The following is a 26,401-nucleotide window of genomic DNA, read 5'->3' as shown; positions in this document are numbered from 1 at the left end:
GTGGGTTCAGAACCTTCTCTTTCAAGCCTAAAAATTCCTGTTGTTTTCCGGGAGGCCTTGTTTTCAGGATGCTCTTCTTTTTGTGTGTTGTATGTGCATTTTGTTGCATGAAATACATGTTCTTTTGTGATTTGTCCCCATTATAGAAGCTGAAGTCCTTGCCCTTTCAGTACAGGTCAGATTGTGTATGCAGCCCAGCAGACCTCAGAGAGTCTGTGAAAGGCTGACCTAGTCAAACGCCAGCCTGGCAACTGTCTTGCTGTGAACACTCACATCAAAAAGCTAAAGTTGCCTGCCTCTGCCTCCCTGAATTTTTTTTTCTGTTACTTTATTTGGTTTGTTTTTCCAAATGCACTCCTTTTTCTAAGGCCATTTTCGCTAGTTGCCTGTCCTCTGAAATGTTCATACTTCTAGGTATAGTATTTCAGGCCTGGACCCCTGAATAATCCATAATATAGGGACAGAATGGCTGGCTGTCCTAGAATTGGTCTCAGGATTTTCTAGGATGCTCTGAGTTTGTTTGATGTCAGTTCAAGCTCTCCATTCCATCCTGGGCCATTTTAAAAGGAGGCATTGAAATGGCAGCCAACGAATCTCAGATACTGTAGCTTTATTGTTTAAAAGAAAATACATATACATATGTATTTTATGTACCTATACATGTTGTTTGATTTTATGAGCAAGGAGTAAACATACACACACACACACACATAGAGTTTGATTTTATGAACAAGGAAGTCCTACTGTTGTAGAAGTTAACGTTTATTTCACAATTTTCAATGAAAGGTTATGTTCTATTAATGCCAGCCCTCATTTTCTCACTTACCTACATGTCTAAGTATAAACAAATAGAGTTAGAAAGATTCTTCTTTAAGAATTAGTTTGAGCCAGTTCAAGCAGTAGGGCAGGCTAAACGTTCACAGGATACCTTGCCAACGTAGTACATGTAAAATAATGAATAAAATGAAAGGGGACAAAATATCATATTTTTAAATGCCTGGCTAAGCTGGTAGGAAAGTAAAGGACTTGTTCAGGGGGCAGAAACAAAAGAGAGAGCAGAGAAAATAAGGAGTAAGGGGTGACCTAGAGCAGCCGTTTGCATGTTTTTGTTTTTTTTTTTACTGAGGTATAATTGGTATACAATATTATGTAAGTTTCTGGTATACAGCATAGTGATTCACAATTTTTAAAGCTTATATTCCATTTTTAGTTATTATAAAATATTGACTATATTCCCTGTGTTGTACAATATATCCTTGTGGTTTATTTATTTTATACATAGTAGTTTGTACGTCTTAATCCCCTTCTGCTATCTTGCCCCTCCCCGCTCCCTCTCCTCACTGGTAACCACTAGTTTGTTCTCTGTATCTGTGAGCCTCTTTCCTCTTTTGTTATATTCACTAGTTTGCTGTATTTTTTAGGTTCCACATATAACTGATATCATACAGTATTTGTCTTTCTCTATTTCATTAGCATAATACCCTCCAAATCTATTCATGTTGTTGCAAATGGCAAAATTTCATTCTTTTTTACAGTTGAGTAGTATTCCATTGTTTATAGACATCACACCTTCTTTTTTTCTAATTTTTTAATTTTTTTTACATCTTTATTGGAGTATAATTGCTTTATAATGGTGTGTTACTTTCTGCTTTATAACAAAGTGAATCAGTTATACATATACATATGTCCCCATATCTCCTCCCTCTTGCGTCTCCCTCCCACCCTCCCTATCCCACCCCTCTAGGTGGTCACAGAGCACCGAGCTGATCTCCCTGTGCTATGCGGCTGCTTCCCACTAGCTATCTATTTTACATTTGGTAGTGTATATATGTCCATGCCACTCTCTCGCTTTGTCCCAGCTTCCCCTTCCCCCTCCCTGTGTCCTCAAGTCCATTCTCTAGTAGGTCTGGACATCACATCTTCTTTATCCATTTACCTGTTGATGGGCACTTAGGTTGCTTCCGTATCTCGGCAATTGTAAATGATGCTGCTGTGAACATTGTATCTTTTTGAACATGTATCTTTTTGAATCAGTGTTTTTGGCTTTTTTGGATATGTATCTAGGAGTGAAATTGCTGGGTCATATACTAGTTCTATTTTTAGTTTTTTGAGAAACCTCAGTACTGTTTTCCACATGACTGAATCGACTTACACTCCTGCCAACAGCGCACAAGGGATCCCTTTTCTCCACACCCTCACCAGAATTTGTTATTTGTGTTCTTTTTGATGGTGGCCATTCTGACAGGTGAGAGGTGAGATCTCATTGTGGTTTTAATTTGCATTTTCCTGATGATTAACGATACTGAGCATCTTTTCATGACCATCTGTATGTCTTCTTTGGAAAAATGTCTGTTCAGGCCTTCTGCCCATTTTGTAATTGGGTTGTTTGTTTTTTTGATGCCTGGGGGGTTTTAAAGGACGAAGTGAGAAAGAACTGGGGCTGAATAGAAATAAATCAGAGACATAGCCTCTGCCAGCACATGAAGGGAGTACTCCTCTCACCCAGAACAACACCCATGTGGGTGGACTCAGTGCAAATCTGGCCCACAGAAGGAGTCTTTGGAGATTATATGTCTTCCTCAGTCTTGTCTTCTGGTGGAGGGGAGGCAGTTGGGAAAAAAGTCTTCCGTGAGAATCTCTAACCACAAACCTGCACTTACTGACTTTAGGGGCCAGAATTCATAGCACCTGTGTGGTTCTAAAACCCTCAAATGCTTAAACAGTCACAGAAAGATAAATACGGTATGATTCCACTTGTATGACGTACCTGTCGTCACATTTGTAGAGACAGACAATTGAATGGCGGTTGCCGTGGGCCAGGGGTGGGGGGATGGGGAGTTGATGTTCAGTGGCTATAGAGTTTCAGTTGTGCAAGTGAAGAGAGTTCTAGATATCAGTTGCCCAACAACGTGAATGTACTGAACACAACCAAACCTGGCATTTCAAAATGGCTAAGATGGTAAATTTTATGTTATGTGTATTTTACCACAATAAAAATTGTCTTTTAATTTTTAAAAATTTAAAGTAGTCTCAGGTTGGTAATGCCCCCTGACTGCCTATAAGAAACAAACATAGCAAACAAACAAAAGGCCAGGAAAAGACCTTCCCACCCAGGATTTGTAATAATTCCCAAGGAATCTACGATCACAGTAATATTTTACAAGGAAATAATGAATGAGGGCCAGAAGAACCAACAAACTATACACTCAGAATAAAAAGACAGTGGGAATTAGATTTATTAAGTACAAGGTTAACATTGTATGCTTAATTTTTTTTTTAAAGATGAAGCTGAAAGCATGTTGAAGGAAAAAGAAATTATCAAAATTAACCAAGGAGATTTGAAAAGTAACCAAATAGAACTTACAGAAGAAAAAATAAAAACTATAGTTCTTAATATTATAGACCAAATTGATAGACTAAGCAGCAGATTGATTCCACTGGAGAGAGAAGGAGTAAATAGGAAGATGAAACTGAAGAAGTTACAGCTCAAAGATGCAAACGGATGGAAGTATGAAGTGCAGGTATTAAGATCCTACCTATATCAACTTATAGTTTACAATGTAAATAATCTGGAAATATGGGTGAAGCAATATTTGAAGAGACAATGGCTGAGATTTTCCAGAAACAATGAAAAATACCCTTCTACTGAGGAATTCCAAGCATACAAAATAAAAAGGAAATTCACACTGAGATAGGTCATGAAAATACAGAATACCAGAGAAAAAGATGCTACAAGTCATCAGAAAAAAAAAAGACAGGTTACTTCAAAGGAAGCACAATTACTTTGAGCTGATATAACAGCAATAATACATGTCAGATAAAAATGGAAAGGGCTAGGAAAGAATAACTTTTAAATAGAATTATCTATTCTAATTCACTATTATAAATTATCTATTATATTAAATGATCTCTTATGAATGAAGGAATAAATGCATTTGCAGACACATGAAATCTAAGCATTTATTACCAAAACAGACCCTCAGTAAAGGAACTTCAGATGATGTACCTCAGGAAATAAGTAATAATTTAAGGATAAAGGTCTGAGATGTGAGAGGAAATGATAAGCCAAGAAAAAAAGCAAAAAAGTTCATCTAAATCTACATTAACCATGTTTTTTAATAATAAAATAATCTCTTATCACTGGGATTAAAAAAAATCAAGTAGGGAATTCCCTGGTGGTCCAGTGGTTAGGACTCCACGCTTTCACTGCCAAGGGCCTGGGTTCGGTCCCCAGTCGGGGACCTAGGATCCCACAAGCCGTGCAGTGTGACCAAAAAAAAAAAAAAGAATCAGGTAGACCCCACATCCTGGAAAATATAGCCTAAGACTTAGATGGTGAGTAACTGAAGTTTCTAAAGTTCTTGTATTACTAGGAAGGAAGGAAGGTAAAATTGTTTACTTTTTTTTTTTTTTTTTTTTTTCCCGGTAACACGGGCCTCTCACTGTTGTGGCCTCTCCCGTTGCGGAGCACAGGCCCTGGACGCGCAGGCTCAGCAGCCATGGCTCACGGGCCCAGCCGCTCCGCGGCATGTGGGATCTTCCCAGACCGGGGCACAAACCCGTGTCCCCTGCATCGGCAGGCGGACCCTCAACCACTGCGCCACCAGGGGAGCCCTGTTTACTATATTTTAAAATGTTTAAATTTGATGTGTTAAATATACATGTTAAATTTTCTACTATAACTACTAATAGGATATAAATCGTACACATACCTTCCAAAGAAGTAAAGAGGATAAATAGAATATGGAGGTGGAAAAAAAAAAAAAACAATAAAAAGAAATCAAGAAATTTTAATGATAACTATGATAAAAAAATGAAATAAGCATGTCAGTAAACATAGTCAATGCAAATAAACTGAATTTAGCATATAAAAAAAGAGAATGGGTAAAACTCCAAACCCAGCCATATGCTTTTTATACAAGACACATGTAAATTATAAAGACAAACACAAAAAGACTGGTACAGTCACATTAACATCAGATAAAACAGCTTTTAAAACACTAGTACTGGGCTTCCCTGCTGGTGCAGTGGTTAAGAATGCACCTGCCAATGCAGGGGACACGGGTTCGAGCCCTGGTCCGAGAAGATCCCACATGCCGCGGAGCAACTAAGCCTGTGTGCCACAGCTACTGAGCCTGTGCTCTAGAGCCCGTGAGCCACAACTACTGAGCCTGTGTGCCACAACTACTGAAGCCCACGTGCCTAGAGTCCGCACTCTGCAAGAAGAGAAGCCACCGCAATGAGAAGCCCGCACACCTCAACAAAGAGTAGCCCCCGCTCACCTCAACTAGAGAAAGCTCACGTGCAGCAATGAAGACCCAACGCAGCCAAAACTAAATAGAATAAATTTATTTAAAAAATAAAAAAAGTAAAACACTAGTACTTACACTGCAAGATAAAACAGCTCCATATATGTTGATATAAGTTTCATTTCATCAGGAAGATACAATAATTTGTATGCATGTGATAACATAGCTTCAAAATATATGAAGCAAAAACTGAAATATGTACAATCAGAAACTAAAAATCCACCATGAGAGATTTTAACATACTTCTCATAGTAACCAATAGATCAAGCAGTCAAAAAATCAGTAGGAATATAGAATATTTGAACACCATGATTAACAACTGTAGTCTAAGGGGCATATAGAGAGGATTTATATAATAACAGCAGAATGCAATGTTTTCAAGAACTTAATAAATATTTAAAAAATTTTAAAATATATATTATCGATACTCTTTTGTATGCCTGATATACTTCACACTGTTTAAAAAGAATCAAAAATCATCCTTATTGATTAAAGGTGCTACATATATTCCATATCATACAAAAGTATATTATCAAATACATTATTTTAAATTCAAATGAAGCTACCCAAGATTGCATAGCAAATGGTAGAGGCAAGATTTAAAAGCACATGTCTCTGGGTCCAAAGATTCTATTCTTCACACTGCGATGCACTACCTCTGTGACCAGTATCCAGAAACATCCCTCTGTTTTATCAGTACAACCGGAAGATTCCTGAAGATAGCCAAGTATTGATCTCAACAGCAACCCAGCTGCCAGGACAACTGCCTTTACCTTGAGGTCCCTCAGGTTCCCCGTTAACACTGGCTTTTCTGTTCTGCCACAATTATAATATGTTTTTTTTTTTTTTTCCGCACAGGATTTTACAGTATTTTTATTAAGATGAAGCATTTTACCAATACGTTCTGTAGGAGCATTCGTTTATTAAATAACAGACTGTCGGGTCTGATGATCAGGATTTATCAGTCTGCTAACATGGCTGTATTCCACTTTGCAAGATAGAATTAATTGTAACGTATTATCAGTCTCATCGGTACTGTGTTAATTCTTTCATCAGTTCAACGTAAAGGCCGATGTCTAGCCTCTGCAGCATTATTAGGCTTCTTCATACAAATAACTGCAGCCAACGTCTATTTATATAGTCAGTTATTTTGCTGAGCCCTACGGATCTAATACAATATGAGGGGCTTGAGTGGTGGACCTCAGAAAGACATGTCCATGTTTCAGCACTCTGAATCTCTGAAAGTGACCCTATTTGGCAAAAGGGTCTTTGCAGACATAATTGCGTTAAGGATCTTGAGATGAGATCATTCTGGACGATCTGGGTGGGCACTAAATCTAATGCCAAGTGTCCTCATAAGAAGCAAAAGAGGAGACACAGACGAGCAGAAGGAGGCCATGTGAAGACAGCAGAAATTGAAGTTAGGCTACAAGCCAAGGAAAGCCTGGAACAACCAGACACTAGAAGAGGCAAGGGACCCTCCTCCTGTAGATCCCTGGAGGAAGCGCAGCCCTGCCAACACCTTGATTCCAGACTTCTGGCCTCCAGAGCTGTCAGAGAGTACATTTCTATTGTTTGAGGCCTCCCAGTTTCTTATAATTTGTTACAGAAGCCATAGGAAACTAGGACATAATACCGCCAAACAAATAATATACATATTACTATTATTTTTTTAGCCATGCATTTTCCAAAATTAAGATGATTCAAACCACCAGTCACAACAACACACCTCAACACTTCTATGTGTGTGTTTATTCTCAGGGTGAAAGCCATTCAATTCCCCTTCCCTTTATATTTGCAGATAAATGTATTACTCTTAACTACTGGCAAACACTGAGCATGTGGAATTAGCACCAACTGTGACATCATACCCTGAGACAAAGTGGGGACACCAACTGTGAAGCATTATGAAGGATTAAGTAAATTAAAAGCAATGCCTTGTGCAAAATACCTAGGATACTGACACGGGGTAGGGACACAAAAATGGCATTGGTGATTTTTATTAACGTCTATGGTAAAACTTTATAAATACTGTCTTCCAAGTAGTTCGTAGTTTTTTTCTAGTGCTTTATTGATCTGATGATTTTATTTATTTGATCATTCATGAATCTTGCAATGGTTCGCACTAATTGGTAGATGGTCTGCTTACCTATCAAGGTGTGACCTAACTTGTTTTGGAGGTGTCTGCTCCAGCCTCTTGCAGCACTCGGATAATCTGAAATGGTGCACTTCGATTCCTTCCCAGGTGAATAATAACAGGACAGCCAAGCTGAGCCTGAGCGTGAGCTGTTGCCTGTACAACCTTTCTTTCACTCTCAGTCAGAGGCCAGGAGCAACCAGTTTCCCCATTAACGCCACACTTGATACTGGTTCCATCAGCTCCATGGAGAATTTCATTAACAAGGACATCAGTAAGCTAAGGAAGAGAATGAAAATTGATAGACTGGATTTTATCAACATAGAGTCACCACAGTATGTGAATGAATTTAGTCATTCAGTCACTCATTCTTTTAAAAATGTATCCAACATTCATTCAGTTAGTATTGGTCAATGAGAAAGGCATTTTACTGACCAAATCTCAAATTCAGCAAGTTACCGTAAAAGAATTTGAAAAAGAATCGATAAATGTATATGTATGACTGAATCACTTTGCTGTACACCTGAAACGAACACAATATTGTTAATCAACTCTACTCCAATATAAAATTAAAAAATTTTTTAAATCAAAAAAACAAGTTACTCTAAATCAACGAGTCCATAAAACTGACTGTGATTATTTACCAAGAAATTCATGGCTTTAGGAAGCTGCAGGGGAAAAAGTGACTTAATGAGAAGTACATTCATTGTACATTCGTTCATTGAGATAAAAATCTGTATTTTAACCTAAGGGGCACCCAGAATGTAAAAAGACTGCCTCTGAATCTATGTCAACTGTAGCAAGTAATTCTTTAATTTTCTCTTATTCATTCTGTCCTTTATCCTATACAGCAAAGCAAATTCACAGCACACACAATAATACTTATATTGAGTGGTTAGAAGAATGTGTAATCCCTGATATCAGAATAGTCTTCAAATAATATAAATGTGTAAAAGGGAAAGGCCTGACTGGAAAAAAAAATGCAGATAAAATTTTGAAATATTAAGTATTTTAAAGATTAACTGACTCTTTGCAAAGACTGCAGCTGACGTTCTATGCCTATGAAACAGGCAATGGAAGATACATATAAATATATACATATATGTGTAAACACACATCTAAATGTATATTCTGCGTATATATAGAAGGAGAGCACACACACATACAAAAGGGCTTCATGGCTTATCCTTTCTTTTTGTCCCTGAAAGATTTACTTTTCCTTCTGCCCATTCTTGCTTAAGATCCTATTATGACAAAAACAGGAAAATGGATTTTCTTCTACCCCTCCTGGTTTGTAAAAGGAGAAGGAAACATATTCGCAACTGTGCCAAGTCTCTGCCTGCCAGGTTTCACCCGACAGTGAATTTTTATTGCTGGTTATTATAAAATCCAGAAAGAAAATTGCATAACTGAAGCTTCTAATGGAACACTGAGGTTTACACACAGACTGTGCCACCGCTACTGCGCACCATGATATACATGAATCTAAGTATTAACCCATTGGGTCTTCCGGTGACCAGTGCATTAAGATCTCCTTCCTGGATGTTTTTTCTTTATGAAGTGAAATGTTCCTAATTTAGGTCCCATTGACAGATGCCTTTGCTAGCTAGCAAACTTCTACAGCGTGCCTCTGAGCCAGTGACATTTCCAAATGTAGATGACACGTAGGGATAACCCACGGTCTGAAGTTCTGATGATTCTGAATTTACACGCAAATATTGTCCAAGAAATTAGGGCTTTTGACCTGCTCCTCTGACATGGCTCTGGTCTCTGAAGAGTGAGTTACATCCACATAAAACCCAGTTCCGGATGTGATGTGGACGCCAGTCTCTTCCGCAAAATCCGCTTTAAGGTCTGCACATCTCAGCTGATCCCAGTGGTTGTGTTTTCCACTAAAGCTCCTCCACCTTGGGCTTTAAAATCCAACAATTCTTCCTTGATGCCTTTCGTCTCCTGATTCAACTGCAGATTCTCTCTATGGGAATAAGGGTTTTTCTGGATCCAAAATAAATTTTTCATTGTAATAGGTTCATTGGAGATCACTTCACGGCACAGAGGAGGTGGGTAGTAAGAGCAGTCAAAAGTCATTGTCAAGGGTTCGTGGGTCAGGGTGCAGCCCAGTTTGCTTGGCCCCACAAGGCTCAGAACAGTTTGGACTTTCCCACTTAAGGAAGACATTTCTGATGAGACCAGGAGATGCTCTAAAAAGAGTGTTTTCCGGAAAAAAGAAAACCGTAATCAGAAAATTTAACACACACATAAATTCTGTCCATAGGGGATGTGAAGCTGTGAACGTATACCGGTATAAGAGAGAGAATCAATGAGACTAGAGATACGATCTCACTTATCATCCTGCCAAAGTCAGAGTCTGCTGCTTGTAAATTGCTTAAGTTCACTGCAGCTCTAAGTGACATGCGTGGCGTTAAATGTCCCCCAACCACTTCCACTGGGACTCCTCTGCCTAATTTCATCCCAATCTACTGGAAGTATCTCTTGGTATTCAGTTCACATTTTTCTTTTGCTTAATTTTACCTCATTAGTCATAGCTATGCTGCCTTGGATAATTCAAAAATAATCTCCGTTAAAGAAAACCAAAACTTCATAATCAATAACTTGTCTCAAAAGCAGCCACGTATCAGAACTGTTTCATTTGTCATTTTTCGGCTAAATTAAATTTACTGAAGCTACTGATCATTCCATGACTCATTCACTATCCACGTGAACCAATTTCTCTTGAAGGTCCGCCATGTAGAAATTGGATATATAAAGAGAAATATGACAGAATTTCTGACTATGACGTCAGAGATTTTGTCCCCCCCAAAACAGCTGGAGGGACTACATCTAGGTTGAATAATGAAAAAGAAAAACAAACTCTCCATTCTAGATGTTTTATTTTGCCTAGGGGGCATCTCAGAAATACACTTCAAAAATACTGAAAAGCAAAAATTCTTAGGCGTAATGAGCGACTGAGTTACTGAAACTGAAGTCTGTTGTCTCTAAAAAGAGCAAATACCTCTCTGTTTATCCTCTGTTTACTTTCATTTGTGACACAAGTTAAGTGTGCACCAAGTTTCTATCAGTGACAGCAAGGACCCGATTCCAGTGCTTTTCATTTCCTAAATGAAGGGATTTGGCTTGGGAAGAAAAAAGACGATCCTGAAAGTGGTGAAGGTACATAGTCAAGGGCAAAACCACAGCCAGAGACAGTGTCCCACTGGAGCACCAACCAGACACACCCAGACGGACGGTGGAAAACAGTCTGCTGGGAACTGAGTAAAACAGTGTCTTTCGAAGCTCTCACATTGTTCCTTTTTCTTTTTTCCTCCTCTCCCCTCTTTTTAATTGTGGTAAGATATATATAGCTTACAATTTGCCATTTTAACAATTTTTAAATGTACAATTCAGTGGCATTAATTACATTCACAATGTTATGCAACCATCACCAGTATCTGTTTCCAAAACTTTTTTCATCACTCCAGACAGAAACTCTGTAAACATTAAGCAATGATTCTCCATTCTCTCTTTCCCCAAGGCTCTGGTAACTACCAATTTACTTTCCGTCCCTATGAATTTACCTCTTTTAGATATTTCATTAAATATTTGTTCTTTCACGTTGTTCCTTTAAAAGACATTCTGTGACCATTTTCCCCCTTTGATGGGGGAGGCACATCCCTCTGATGGCCTTCTGTGACTTTCTGAGAATCAGTTTTCCCATCTGTAAATTAGAACAACAATGCACATTTCATAGGCTGCCATGGGAATTAAATTACATAGCACAGGTAAAAAGACCTGTAAGAGTGTCTGGCACCCAGCACACACCTTCAAGAAAACAGTAGCTTTGTTATGCTCCTTCTGGAAACTATTATATACGTCCTGGGTTATTTCTTTCTAGAGGAAGTGGTTGACTAGAGAAGCAATGGGTATAGCACAAGTCTGTAATGGGTGTAGCGCATACATAAGACAAGGTGAAAATAAATCAAGGGTGGAGAAAGAGGAATACTGAGTTATGGGGCCAATTTACATCCAGCCACTACAATTATCTGGAATGCAGGTGTTTGATATATACTAGCGTGCAATGCATACGTGATTGATTTAGACTGTTTGACAGAGAACTTTAGGACTTGTGGCTAGCATGGCCATTCATTTTTGTCTGAGAGTGCTCGTCTGCAAGCCAGGCTTCCAAAAGCTAAATACTTCACGTGGCGGGCACAGCAGAAGAAGATCGTATCTATTTAGAGAATCAATCTGTAGCTACCAGTCACTACAGACAGCAATATTTTCCACTGATGATGTCTAGGGACTCACTGTTCGATGCCTTATTCCTTGTTACTGTAGCTAGTTCTGAAATCAAAGTACCGTTAATAATAGACTCAATATCCCATATGGGTTCATTTGTTCTTTCCCTCCTTCCGGCTGATGGCCTCACCGATGTGTTCCTAGAGAATTGCCAGGGGCCAGAAACTTGGATAAACTGACGAAACACTATCACTTTTACTAGAAAAGCACCACACTGCATATTTAATTGATATAGATTTGAAAGAGCAATGTTGGTAAGTTTCAAACTCACAAGCTGCGAGTCTTCGTGAAAAAAACATCACCTAGGAAATGTCATCTCCTCTGGGAAATTCCTCTAACACTCTCAGGCACAGCTAGTTGGTGCTTTCTGTGATCATATACAATGTAACCCACACTTAAAAGATAAACGATTAAAGAACTATAGCCAACACCACTCTCTGCTAGAATGTATCTTTTAGTGGATTAAAATATGCAGGTAGATCTCCTAGTTCCTCTGCAGTGACGGAGCCCTTTTGGGTCTATATTCACCCTGGAACTTGTTCTCTTCTCAGTCAGCAGGCAAGGGGCTATTAATGGCCCTCCTCCATAGAGAGAGTGCATAGAATACAGACAGTAAGTGGGCAGTGAAAGCTGCAGTGCACAACTGTGCAAACAGGAGTGACCCCCCACCCCATGCAAAACGGAGGCTTCAGGCATTTTACAGAGCATCTGTGGCAAGCTGCCACACTGTATACACCTGCACAGAAGGTAGCGGGAAAAGGGTTAGCCAGAGCTATGAACACATCGGCCACAAGCTTTGTTGTACTTCAGGTATGAAATCTGAGCAGTCAGAGAGACTGAGGACAATCTTCAATTACTATGACAGCCTGACCAGAGGAAACAACTGTTCCAATTCCAATGGGTATGGAATTAAAAAAAAAAAGAACATAGAAATTTAAAGAAAAAAGAAGAGGAACAGAATCAGAGAACAGCACTACTATACCACTGAGCTGGCAACCGGAGACAATATGCAGGATTGGTCTTTTTGGAAAATATATGCATAAATGAACTTTTATAAAATGTATAGCAGGGCTTCCCTGGTGGCGCAGTGGTTGAGAGTCCGCCTGCCGATGCAGGGGACGCGGGTTCGTGCCCCGGTCCGGGAGGATCCCACATGCTGCAGAGCGGCTGGGCCCGTGAGCCATGGCCGCTGGGCCTGCGCGTCAGGAGCCTGTGCTCCGCAACGGGAGAGGCCACAACAGTGAGAGGCCCGCATACCGCAAAAAAAAAAAAAAAAAAAAAAAAAAGTTTAGCAAATTGGCTAAATTACTGGAGTTGGGTGGTGAGTAGGTAGTTTGGGAGCAATTTTAGTTTCATTTCACTGAAATTGTGCCACAGCTATTTCACCCTAGCCATTACTCTTAAGAGTTTTTTCTGTCTACCTAGGGTGGAGATCCATTTCAATTATATCTCATATTTCAGAGAGTAGGACTTCTGAACCTCTGAATATTTAACATATGAATGTGTGGAATTTCTTTAACAGCAATATACTGTCCAATTTCACAGGCATAAGCCCTCTTCCTGCCCCTACATCCGCTGTACCAGGTCCTAGACCAGATTGGAGATACACGATTTATAATTTTAGAAGCAGTGGTGAAATTGGCAAGTTGATGTTGGATGAGCTGATTTTCAGTTCACTTGTTCAACAACTGTGTGAGTTCTAAGCTCTGTAATACACCCCTTGGTCCATTTCACTTATAGTTGTTTCCTTTCCCTAATCAAACCCTGACGGATTAAAAACATGGGAAAGCATTTCAGAGTTTTATGCAGGAGAAGATATGATCCGAATAACCTGGCAACGGTGCGGAGAATGGACAGAAGCGGGGCCGGTGTACCTGCAGAGACCAGCGGGGTGTTGCTAGAATCTGGACAGAATCCAGTGGTGGCTTAGTCTGAGCTTGACGCCAGCGGAGATGGTGAGACAGCAGAAGCAGAAAGAAGTACAACAGATGGAAGTTTCTCACTGGCCTTGCTGGTGCTATAAAAGTAGTATCCCCCAAATAAATGGGCTCCTTAGAGAAAAGTGCTGTCTCATGGAAATGTGTGGGCACTTGTATTTTTTTATGGGTTACATCATACGGAGGGAGCAGCCAGTACTCCATAAACGCTGCACTTAAAGCTGACATTCGATTTGTGACTAAAATATTTTAAACACCGCATAATACTTTTGGAAGCTGGTTTGAATACTTCCGTCATGTGCAGGTTCAAGCCTTTGACATGCCTTCTCTCCGACAGCATCCATCCGGTGGCCGAACAACAGTGACACGAGGCATTTCTCCTCACACACGTCCCCACATGTCCACTTGCCCAAATATTTATGGCGAAGTGGTTCTCCTGCGTGGAGATTTATAACTTTTCGTATTAAACACTGTCCAGAGATCAATAGCCATGTCTGAATAAAGAGAAAGACATCCAGCCACCTCAGTACACAGAACAATATGGGGACCCAGCAAGCTCTTCAAACTGTGACATAAATAAGACGAAACTACTCAGAGATACAAAGGAGCAGCTTGTATCTGGAATTCAGAGGAAAATGGCGGGTTTCATCCCCAAGTTTTTTTGTTTTTTGTTTGCTATTTGACTAAGGAAGTAAGAGAGACAAACTCGGGATATTTCCAAATCTCAAACAACAAATACGAAGATGGTGGCAGAGATGTACACAGGAAGTGACATTCCTAGAAAAATGCGGTCACAGGCAGGTGTGCTTGGGAAAGACGCCCCCCCCTCCTCGGGCTCAGCTCGGCGCTTCCCCATCCTGTGCTCCTTGATGAGAACGGTTCATCTAAACCGCTAGGTCAAGTCATTCAAGTGTTTATTAAACTCAGGAATTACACCGGGCTCTTCACTGAAGGGATGGAGCTTGTGGCTTCGTTGACTCTTTAATTTAGTCAACCATGTGCTAACTAGTCAACCCTTCAAGTCATACACACTGTAACTTTGGTAAATTGTACTGCTGGCTTCTTGAATCCATTACCTGTTCAGTCAACAAACGGTAAATATTTTCTCCTCAGTAAAAGAAAGAGAGGAAGGATGTGGGTGTAGGGGAAAAAGAGAGGGGGGAAAAAACAACATTTCTTTCTATGGAGGTCAAAATACGATATTGCTTACTACTTATCATAGTAACATAAGTAATCGTTGTGCAATGTTGGCAAAATGCTGCTGTCTGCAGAACTGAACGGACCTTCATGTTTTTCTTCATTTGAAAAGCTAAGATCTTAGCTCATCTTAGCCCTTCTTATTCTCAGAAGAAGGTTCCATACTCAGTGCTTTGAGGATGTTTGATGAGACTTTTTGATTTTGCTAACATGGAGTCCTGGAAGAGAAACATACACCAAGTTACTGGATACAATAATTAAAACTTCTTTTTCTTCGTAAAGAACTCTGAGGTGAAGTTAGTTCTCAGCTTATTATAGAGGGCTTTTTTTTTGGGTTTTTTTTTCTTCCATGGATTCCTAGCAATAGGTTGTCTCCTGGAAACAACAATATTTTGAGCAAATTGCACAGCTGGTCCTTAACTGTATTTAGTCATTAAGGATCTTAAATTTTGTGCTAATTTTAATTCTTGGCAAATCAAATTAATGTCTTGTCCACAAAATATCTATATTCCTCACACAGTTTCATTTGGGAGGCTATTCTTGAGGTGGCCTGGTTTAGTTGGAAGAATGGTCCGGTCAGAGTCAAAGCTCTTGGCTTTTTCTCTAAACAGCTGTGTGACTTTGGGCAAATAACTTAACACTCTGAGGCTATTTTCCCATCTGTGAAATGAAGGGGTTGACCAGATGACTTCTGAATGACATCCATGCTTCTGTGATAGCCTTTAACTTGAAATGGATATTATTGACTTTCTAGAAATCATTATCAATGAAGGTTGTACTTTAAGAACAGTTTTTAAAATGTGTATTTTATATAGATATGCATACATACATATAATAAGAGGGAATGAATTTCATCCATTAAATATCAATTTCACTTATTAACTATGAATAAAGGCTGTACTTTAAGAACGTTTTTTAAAATGTATATTTTAGGGAGGTCCCTGCTGGTCCAGAGGTTAGGACTTGGTGCTTTCACGGCCGTGGGCCCGGGTTCAGTCCCTGGTCAGGGAAGTAAGATCCTGCAAACCACGCAGCCAAAAAAAAAAAAAATGTACATTTTATATACATGTGAATACTTACATACATGGAGAGAGAGACAGAGAAAGAGAGAATGAATGAATGAATGAATGAATTTCACTTTCAGCTACTTCTAAGCTTAAAAGAGAACTCTCCAAGAGGCTAGGAGGGACGGATGGTTTGAAAGAACCCTGAACTTGACGTTCTGGCTCCAATGTTTCCTACCTGTGTAATTGTGGAAAATTTTAAAGCTTACAGTGAGTTGAGTTGATTTCCTCACTTGAAAACTGCAGTAGATCTGCCTGATCTACTGCTTTAGATTTGAAACGAAAAGCAAATAAGATAGTACCTAAAAGCGTTACCTAAATTATAAAGCCCCAGACACATGTCCTGAATTATTATTATTTGCCAAACTTTGAATTCTTTTCCAAATATTTGCTGAGTATCCTTAGGCAAATGAACCTAAACTTGTTCTCTAAAAAAAAACTAACAATAAGGGGTTGGAGTTGATGAATCAAACTGAGGCTCTAATTTGCTTAGAAAGGAATTCCTTCACTTGAGGCCCATGATTTTTAGAAGCAGATTGACTGTTTCAATTGACATCACAACTCACTGGACTTTTGGAAATGACCCACTGAAGTGACTACAGCTACAGGAGGCCTTCATTATCCACAGAGAACTGGTACTGGAAATGCCTTTTTAAATGAAGGGACTTCCAACAGTGTATTAGCTGCTTTCCATAGCTGGCTTTCAGTGAACTGTGCTTTCCAATATTCCTGTCCTGGGGCAGCAGCCTCTTTCCAGACTGAGCTAGCCTGTGACTGGCTTTAACCAGTAGTGATGCTATGTCAGTTGGGGAACCAAAGTTTTGGAAGTAGCTTCTGCTTTTGTGTTTGGGGGAACCTTGAGCTGCAATGTAAGAAGTCTGGCTACCCTCTCATGTGGAGAAGGAGGGACCCTAGGACTACATGGATAGTGGGAGAGGCTCCCGAGTCACCCCACTGAGCTCAGCCTTGTGGCCGTCCCTGGGAAGGTACCAGACAAGTAAGTCATCTTGAACATCTGAACCCAGCCAAGATCCCCCATGACTGCAGGCCTAGCTACAGCTAACCTAGCAGAGTCTAGCCAACCCACAGGGTTATGATTATGGGAGATAATAAAATGGCTGTTACGTGAAAACTGTGGTTTGGGGGATGGTTTGCTACACAGCAGTGGGTAATCAAAATGTACAGAGACCAAAGCTGAATAGTAAGTCATATTTAAAGGACTTGATTAAAATTTCAAATTAGAAAAATAAAATATTGTAAAATAAGTCATAATTATCAGTGTGCCGTAACTGTTGGAACAAAAAATTAATTGAATGTTGGATTTTAAAAAATTAACTGAATGTATAATTTTTCTGATGAAAGTAGGTGATATGACATCCTTTACTTGACTTTCACACCCCAGTTATGAAAAAGGTTATTTTTGCCAAAATATTTCTGAAGACTTTATCATTTTTTTTTTTACCCAGGTCCCCTGTTAACCAGTTTTATGCTGCGTATTCTCTTTTGAAGCACTAATCCATGTTAATTTCTCCTCTTGGGTTGTTAAAGGTCTAATTCTGTCACATCCTTATTTTGGGTTTGTATGTATTATAGCATTTCTCCAATATCACTTTTCTCAAATCATGACAAACTGCATCTTTTTTTTTTTTAATTTTCAATTTTACTTTGCAGTCTATTTGCATCATATCCCTTGATACTGATGACTATTTACAGCAGTCAGCAGAGTTGAAGAAAAAGATACTCAGATGCTAGGCAGGAACAGAAATTAGGATTAAGGAAACAGGAATGCTAAAACGGGAACTAGTTTTTGAATGGTCATTTCATTAGTGCATAGATTTGGTTTATCTAAACCTCTTAATGGTGGGGACGGTCACTCATAGTGAGTATATCATAGAGTGAAATTTAAAAGTATATCCCAGCAAATGTCACATTGTACTGAATTGATCTATTAAGGGATTTGTCTCCATTTGACTAGGTGCTCTGTGTGTGTGTGTGTGTGTGTGTGTGTGTGTGTAGGAGGGGAAAGAGGGAAATCTCTCTTTTCTCCCCTATACTTACATAGTACCTAGCATTTGGTTTGCACCTGTGAAACTGGACTGAACTAAATAGAGTCATCTGTTTATGCCCTAATGAGTGAAACAGCAAAAAGTTTCATCCTAAAATGAATAAAGGAAAATTTACTATAACTCTATCATTCCAATAAGATTAAAATCCCCCCCTTTTTGTTGAAGTTTGCAAGTAGAAAGGGCACATAATATGTACAACTATACTCCAAATCCCAATGGATTATCCCACAAATAGTTACTTTTTCTTTTATATACAAACAAATGTGACAGTCTAGTTTAAATTATGCCTTCTTAGTGAGAAATGAAGACAGAAGTGGCTACACATATAAAATTCTCAAGCCTACAAACTAAACCTCAAGCATGATGTATTTTTTAAAAATAATTGCCAATGGATACAACATAATGGAAAACTGTCCAAATATCAAATAAGATACTTATTTGGAATTGCTGCCGCCGGGTAAGCTCTAAAACATGGTGGCAGAGAGGGGAGCTTGGTTTCAATTTTGTGTGAACAATGCTTAATAATAAAAGTACTTAAAATGTATACCACATTTAAGGAACTTAACTTACACTTGAAACACAGCTAACCATTTGGAATTTGTCATAGATAGAAATCTAGCTTCACATTAAAAAAAAAAAAAAGCTTTCCATTCTAAATGGCAACTGAGTCCTAAAAGTTAGCAGAAGTGGGCACATTTTTGGGAATCCAGTAGAAAGTATGAGTTGGGAGATGGTTAAAACACAGATGGCTCATTCACTGTCTGGCTTGTGAGAGATGAGTAATAGCATAGTGAACATGGTGACATATGGCTCTCCTATACGTAACCCTAGCAAAGTGCCAACTTGCCCAACTTTTCTGAAAAGCAGTTTAGCAATATGTAGCTAGAGTTTTTAAATGTTATAGTGCTGCTGGGGATCTGTCTTCAGGAAATATTTAGATACCTGTAAAAAATATTTATGCCCCAAGTTTTCTTTTTGGCATTATTTAGAATAGTGACCAAAATATCCAGTAATACAGGAATGTTTCCCTCTGTGATGGAACATTATGCAAACATTCAAGTTAGAGTTTCAAAAACTATTTAGGGATAGAAGAAAATGCTCTCATAACATGTGAAAGAAAATACAAAACTGTAAATTTATGGTGAATGTATATGGCTACATAGGAGTGGAACTTAAAGTGTATTGTGTATCTTGGGCAATAGACAGTAAAGATAATTTTTTTCTTCATTACAATGTAATGTTATGTTCCAGTTTTTTAAGGTATATCTGTTGCATTTATATCATTAAAAGGGAGTAAAATGAGAAAAGGTCAATCTTACCAGTGTACACCTATACTATCGTATGCCTATGCTATTGTCACCTGTAAAATAATAGGGTATAGATTTTGGTTTATTTATGTATTTATTTTTATTGAAGTATAGTTGATTTACAAGGTTGTAGTAGTTCCTGGTGTACAGCAAAGTGATTCAGTTATACATATATATGTATATTCTTTTTCATATTTTTTCCATTATGGTTTATTACAGGATATTGACTATAGTTCCAGGTGCTCTACAGTAGGACCTTGTTGTTTATCCATTCTATATATAATAGTTTGCATTTGCTGATCCTAAACTCCCAATCCATCCCTCCCCCTTTCCCCCTCCCTCTTGGCAACCACAAGTCTCTACGTCTGTGAGTCTGTTTGTTTCGTAGGTAAGTTCATTTGTTCATCTGTGTCATATTTTAGATTCCACGTATAAGTCATATCATATGGTATTTCTCTTTCTCTGTCTGACTTACTTCACTCAGTATGATAATCTCTGGGTCCATCCATGTTGCTGCAAATGGCATTATTTCATAGAATATAGATTTTGAATCCTCAGCTAAGACACACAAAGATTTATTAACTCAAGAGCTATTTCTGCTTCTTCTTTATTATCACAGAATTGCTAATTGCCAGTCGAGCCTGAGATTTGATATTGTTCATGTGCAAATACTTCTGATCAAATTACATGCCGTTGCAGTGGCTATGGTTCGCTTTGATTACATTCAAGCTCTTTGACCGAGCCCTTCATGGATTGAACTTGACTCTCGTTGAAATCCTGGAGCCCAACGAGAATTTTGGAAAAGCTTCAGCAGCCTGAATAAATGTTATCACAGTCAAGCCACTCAAGGACCACAAATCCCACTATGCAATACACTCCTGTGTGTGGTTAGGGATGCAGATGGGGGCATAGTCAATGAGTCATTTCATAGGAAATGTCAGAAATGATGAAGTATGGGTCATCATTTATTTATAAGTGAAAAAGAGGGATCAAACGATATAAATTTTAAGTAAAGATAAACCATATAAGGACAAAACCATAAAATAATCTTTTTTTCAAGGAAGGTTAACAGCCTTTGACAGGTTAGCAGAAAAACAAAAAGATGAAATAAACATAGTTATCTATCCACTGGGTCCCCCTCCAACTTGTTCTCCATAGACTAGGGATCCTGATAAAACATAGATTTGATCATTTCTGTCCCTCCTTCAAAATCCCCTGGAAGTTTCCCATTGCCCTTGGGATACAGTCCAAAATACTTGGCATAAGCTATAAAGCATAGCGTGATCTGGTTCCTTCTCCAATCATTTCACTCCACTCTACCCTTTCTCCCTGACCCCTCTCCTCCCTGGCCTTTCAGTTACTCAAAAATGCCAGACTCTTCCACTCACGATCTTCCTACAGACTCTAAAGTTTGTGTTGTTTTCTCCCCCACTGATTTTGTGGCTAAATTCTCAACTCGGTGTCATTTCCTTAGAAGCTTTCTCTATTTTCAAGCTTGTGTGGTCCTGAGGGCACCTGAGACTTGGTCCTAAGTACATTCTCCTTGCCTGCCCCTCCCCCCTTGTCACAATGCACTTCAGGTACCTTCTGCCATAGCCCCATCCGCCTCTCTGCAGAAACCTCCACAAATTAACCCTTTCACATCCAGCTTCTCCATCCTTTTAAAAAAAGCCAGTTATCATAGATTCCATAAATATTTCTTGAGCATCCCTTAAGTGTACGATCCTGTGCTTGGCAGGTAGAGCCTATGGGAGATACTCAACATGTTGCACCTGTCTCAAGTCTCTGACTGTGTTTCTGCCTCTTTTTTTCTGAGCTGACAAATCCCACCTACTCCCACTCTACTTCCTCAAGCCTTTTCCTGTCCTGGCCAACTTGTACTAGGCCTTCAGGATGAGGCTTTGGCATCATTTCTATCTTTTCTTTTTAATAAAAGGACCTTGAAATGCTGAAAATAACAACCTTTTTTTTTTAAGTATCTTAAAATTTTTTAAATTTATTTTTGGCTGCCTTGGCTCTTAGTTGCGGCATGCAGGACCTTTGTTGAGGCATGCAGGATCTTTCGTTGCGGTGCACGGGCTTCTCTCTAGTTGTGGCATGCAGGTGTTCTCTTCTCTAGTTGTGGCGCGCAGGCTCCAGGGCACGTGGGTTCTGTAGTTTGCGGCACACGGGCTCTACTTGAGGCACACCAGCTCAGTAGTTGTGGCGCGCAGGCTTAGTTGCCCCGTGGCGTGTGGGACCTTAGCTCCCGGACCAGGGGTCGAACCCGCGTCCCCCGCATTGGAAGGAGGATGCTTTACCACTGCACTGCCAGGGAAGTTCCTTGGCATCATTTCTAACTGGAAGGTTTTCATGATGTTCCTCCTTGTTGCTCAAGCATTCTGGATAAGATGCCCACTCTAGGTGCTCTCATAGTCTGAGTTTACCCTTGAAACTCACATCTTGTGTTAATGTCTGTCCATCAGACTTTGAGCTCCTTGAGGGCAGAGCCCATGTCCTGGCTCTCAGTCCTCAGCCCCTGGCAGTGCCTGGCACATAGCAGTCCTTAATTAAGAGCTATATGCTTGCTTGTTTGAGTCCAGCCCTATTCAGCGAAGGATTTGAGGTAACTTACACAAAAGACACATAAAGCAAACAAATATTAAAGCCGAAGCAAGGAAATTGTAAACGGAAGTAGAATCAGGACCAGAAAAGAAGAACAGGTTCATGGTTGTTAGAAAAGGGCTAAAATTTTTTTTCCTGGCATATTTATTCATATGCATCTAACAATAAATAATTCTAAGATCATAGCATGTCCCATTTATAGTACATCACGTTATTTCCCTAAATCAAAACCACTAAAACTTATTTAAAAGCATGGAAAACTGTTTTCCCAAAGGTTTTGGGGTTATGGATTTTGAGGCCATGTTTGTTTTTTCAACTTTCCTGTATCTTTGCACTCTAAACTCTCAGAAGATAGTAAACATGCCATTGTAGCTTATCCTTCTGCACCCAACACGGTACTACATGGGAATACATATGCTCTTTTTGTTTTTTTGTGGTTTTTTTTTGCGGTACGCAGGCCTCTCACTGTTATGGCCTCTCCCGTTGCGGAGCACAGGCTCCGGACGCGCAGGCTCAGCAGCCATGGCTCACGGGCCCAGCCGCTCCGCGGCATGTGGGATCTTCCCAGACCGGGGCACGAACCCGTGTCCCCTGCATCGGCAGGCGGACTTTCAACCACTGCGCCACCAGGGAAGCCCACATATGCTCTTTAAAAAACAAATCAAAACAAAAAAAAACTTTCCCTTACGAAATAAGAGCAAGACTCTTGAGCATATAGAAACAATGTCAAGTGATTTCATCTTCAAGGAAGTTCCTACCTGAATTCGTAGACACCAAATATAAATCCAGAAACTAAAAATACTCAGTAAAAGTACTGCAGGTGATTCATAGCAGTAACCGTTCCTTTATAAGGAGTAAAACTGGATAATGACTCTTACAGCTAATTTTTTAAATGTACAGACCATCCCCCCCTAATTTCTTTTTAAGAGAGTTTAATTTCAAAATAATTCTCCTGGAATCCCAGAAAGCCTTTCTACTGCACGAGTAGCTACTATCTAAAAGGCATTTCCCACAAAATCATCCCAGGTTATTTATTTTGAAGACCACACAGTAGACTGTCTTCGAAAAGTCTTGACTTTCACTATCCTGTTTAGCTGAATTAGCTAAGCTTAAAAAGAATCAGTACCACGTATGTGCTTTTAGATTGTCACATTTAGCCTGTTTGGTGTAAAAAATGGTAGGCCTGCCAGTTCTCCTGCAGAAAAAGGTCAAGGAGAGCCAGAGGACTCTTCACCTGATTGTAGCCCTCCTTGTCTTGTTCTAGAGACTTCCAAAACATGATCTGTTTTCTACCCAGATGCCTATATGAGAAATGCCACCCATGCTTGAGGAAGAGGATTTATACATATAACTACTTTTGCTTTGAACACTACTTCCCACACACGCAGAAGTAGGTACCACCTCTGAGCTATATTAGTTATGGGCAAGAAGCAGATGCTCAAAAAGTGTCTGTTCAACCAATGAACAGCTTGAGTTCCATCCACCCTTCAATTCCACACTGATGGAACGTAATTTCAGCCGGAAGCAATCTGATGTTCTCATTGGCATTGTGGCCTCGTTCTAGGCTTGTGACCAGCTACTGTTATAATTTTCGAAATACTAAGAAAAGTAACTTTGATTTGTAGGTTTGAGGGGATAACTTGGTCCTTGAATTCTCAGAGCATAGGAAGGCGACATAAGGGAGGCTGCCTCCCAGGCATGCACAGATTTCACCTGAGTACATTTCAATTTGGTGTTACAAACGTTTGCTGAGGATCTGCTGGTCTCCTTTGGAGAAGGATACTATGGTAAACAAAGATGAAAAAGGAGCACTCCTGCCTTAGGAAGCTGAAGCGTTCCAACACAAGTGCCTGACATAGGGTGAGCTTCCAATGTCAAACTGATATTTTCTGTGTATTGGTGGGACAGCTATGATATAAAGCAGAGTGCAGTAAATGTTCGAAAAGAAGTACAAAGCAAGTGCTCTGGGGAGTATTGTCTTGACAACATTCATCAGTACTGGAGGGGCTGCGAGGGCTTCCTGGAGGAGGTGACATTTAGGCAATGCTGCAGAACATTAAGAGGATTTTCGCAAGGAGGCATCGGGTGGCATGAGCAATGAGCAATGTTTTGGGATTTGTAAGCAGTCTTTAGAGGCTCATGCATGGATTGCATGGCAGGTCTGTAGTAGAAAATACTGACGCATGGGCTGGCCCCAAAGGATGAGACCTGTATTAGGATGATAATTAAATGGGCAGTGTGAGTATAGGCTGAATGCTGGAGACTGGAGGCTAGGATGAGTTAGGAAACAAAAGCGAAGTTTCATTGTTCTTCAGGGATTTTAAGAGCAGGAGTACGTTTCAGGGGAAAGGAATCCTGGATGGGTATTCTCTTTTTTTCCCGCTCTCACTTACAGAAGTGTTAAAATGATAGCTGTGTAAAGTACTTTTCCCAATCATAGTTTGAAAACACAACTGGAAAGTCTTAAATGTTGACTGAACATAGCATGACTTGAATACTCATTGATCTCTCAAACATGTTACTTATTGATGGGAAAAATTAAATCAAAATACTTAGAACAATTAGAAAGTTCACAGTAATTGAACTCTCAAACCCCACAATGATGACCACTATGAACATCACACAGTATGAATGTGTCTTCATAAAACTCTAACTGCATTGAAGCCCCAGCTCTCTATATTGCTGGTTTCATTACTTTCAAGAGATTATGGAATATCAAAAGTGTGATCTACAATAATAACGTCGTGTGTTTCTCTGAAGAGCTCAGGACGCTCTTTACACTTTAATTAAATCTCCTAATGTCCTGGTGAAATAAGCAAGGGACCAGTGAATGTGAGTCACCGAAAAGTACCCAACTAGACTTTGGACCATGGGACATACTTTTAGATGAAATCTGCTATTACTGTTATTGTTCCCATTTCACCAATGAGGAAGTAGGGTTTATTCAGACAAGGATCTTCCATTTTCACTGAAGGCAGAATACACTGTTCTAGGCTCTGTAAGCATCCCTTGGGAGGCCTTTAAAAATAGTATAAGATCTCTGAGGTTTCTCCTTTGAGATTCAGCCAGTACTTTTTTTTTCTTTTTTCTTTATTTATTTATGTATTGGAGTAGATTTACAATGTCGTGATCGTTTCTGCTGTACAGCAAAGTGAGTCGGTTATACATATACATGTATCCACTCTTTCTTAGATGCTTTTCCCATATAGTCAACCTGCACTTATTAATGAACACCTAAATGCGCACCAAAGAAAATAGACATCCCCCTTTTCTTGCCAAAGAACACAGGATGAGAATCCCAATGTGTCATGATATGTAATCTCTTAGCTCTCATTGGCTGGTTTATCAGGAGCTTGGCTGAGATGTCTCACAGCTGCCTTCCCTGTATCCGTGTCCTTCCCACAGCAACAGAGAGATGAGTGGGTACCAGTCTTAAGGGGGTTGATTGTGTTAAAGACACGGTACAAACTGCAAGAGCTAGGAAAAAAGAAGGCTAGAAAACGGTAACTCCTGACTCTTGGTTCTATACTTAGGATAGTGGTATAGATTCTAAAGTGAGACTCTGAAAAAGAAACAGACATGCAGTTATCATACATGATCTAGTTTATAAACCAAATCCACTTCTTAGGAAGGAAATTAAAGGACCCAAACCATTTTAACCAGACTGTGGTACCACTGTCTCAGTCTTACCACCTCCTGACATCCTACAAAACACAGGCACGGCTCCCAGAGAAACAGAGATCCCAGTTTGGGGGAGAAAAAATCAGAAAAAAAGATAGATGCTGTCTTGGTTTTAGGTAATAATTTCTTATCATTGAAGTCTGAAAAACAAATGGGGATACAAATAATGAAATTTTATGGCAATATTTGGTTGTAAGATGCTTATAATGATCCGGACTATGCTTACAATTGTTTAGATTATCATAAAAATGAAAACGCAAAATCAAACATCTTTGTTGAGAATTCGTGCCTCCTCAAGTTTGAGAAAAATTGCTTTAGAGATAATTTTTACTGATGGGTCTAGGAAAGAAGGCAAGGCAACAAATTTTGCCTCGTCCTAAGAGACTGTGGCACCTGACACAGAATCCTCTTTTGGGGAAAGACAGGTATTTGATGTACTAAAAATAAAGTAACAAACAGCTTATTTCTACTCCTGAAAACTGATTTCCGGCAGAGGCACCAAGGGCAAGTCTGTAATAAATACATGTGTCATGGAGCAATAATCACTCTCTCCCAGTCTTTGAGATGGCAGGAAAAAAATGCTCTAAAGGAATTCTAAATTCTCAAGATAAAAAGCCGCACAAAATTAGGAAAATTCCCTACAGCCAACTAACAAATTTTTAATTAACCAGTCCCTAGTCATATATATGTATTTAAATATAAAGGGAATGTAATGCTTATTTATTTTCCTCATAAAAATAAGGTACCCTAAAAGATTTAGAAAGGTTGTCTCACATTATATTTTAATTTGGTACTTCAGTCAC

The 26,401-nt window shown here is 39.4% G+C and overlaps 2 protein-coding genes across 3 annotated transcripts in view; one reads left to right on the top strand and one right to left on the bottom strand.

Moving 5' to 3' along the window:
• Positions 1-9,624, bottom strand: part of PTER (phosphotriesterase related) — a 29,122-nt gene extending 19,498 nt beyond the window's left edge. The window contains 4 exon segments of the mRNA XM_060162577.1: positions 7,459-7,478; positions 7,480-7,725; positions 9,191-9,283; positions 9,286-9,624. Coding sequence (XP_060018560.1) covers positions 7,459-7,478; positions 7,480-7,725; positions 9,191-9,283; positions 9,286-9,624 — 698 coding nt within the window.
• The window catches only part of RSU1 (Ras suppressor protein 1), a 356,276-nt gene that overhangs the window by 289,430 nt on the left and 40,445 nt on the right, over positions 1-26,401 (top strand). The gene's annotated exons all lie outside the window — the stretch shown is intronic.

Source organism: Lagenorhynchus albirostris, chromosome 1 (assembly GCF_949774975.1).
Source record: "Lagenorhynchus albirostris chromosome 1, mLagAlb1.1, whole genome shotgun sequence".
Taxonomy (NCBI): Eukaryota; Metazoa; Chordata; class Mammalia; order Artiodactyla; family Delphinidae; genus Lagenorhynchus; species Lagenorhynchus albirostris.
This window is presented reverse-complemented; position numbering and strand designations above follow the sequence as displayed.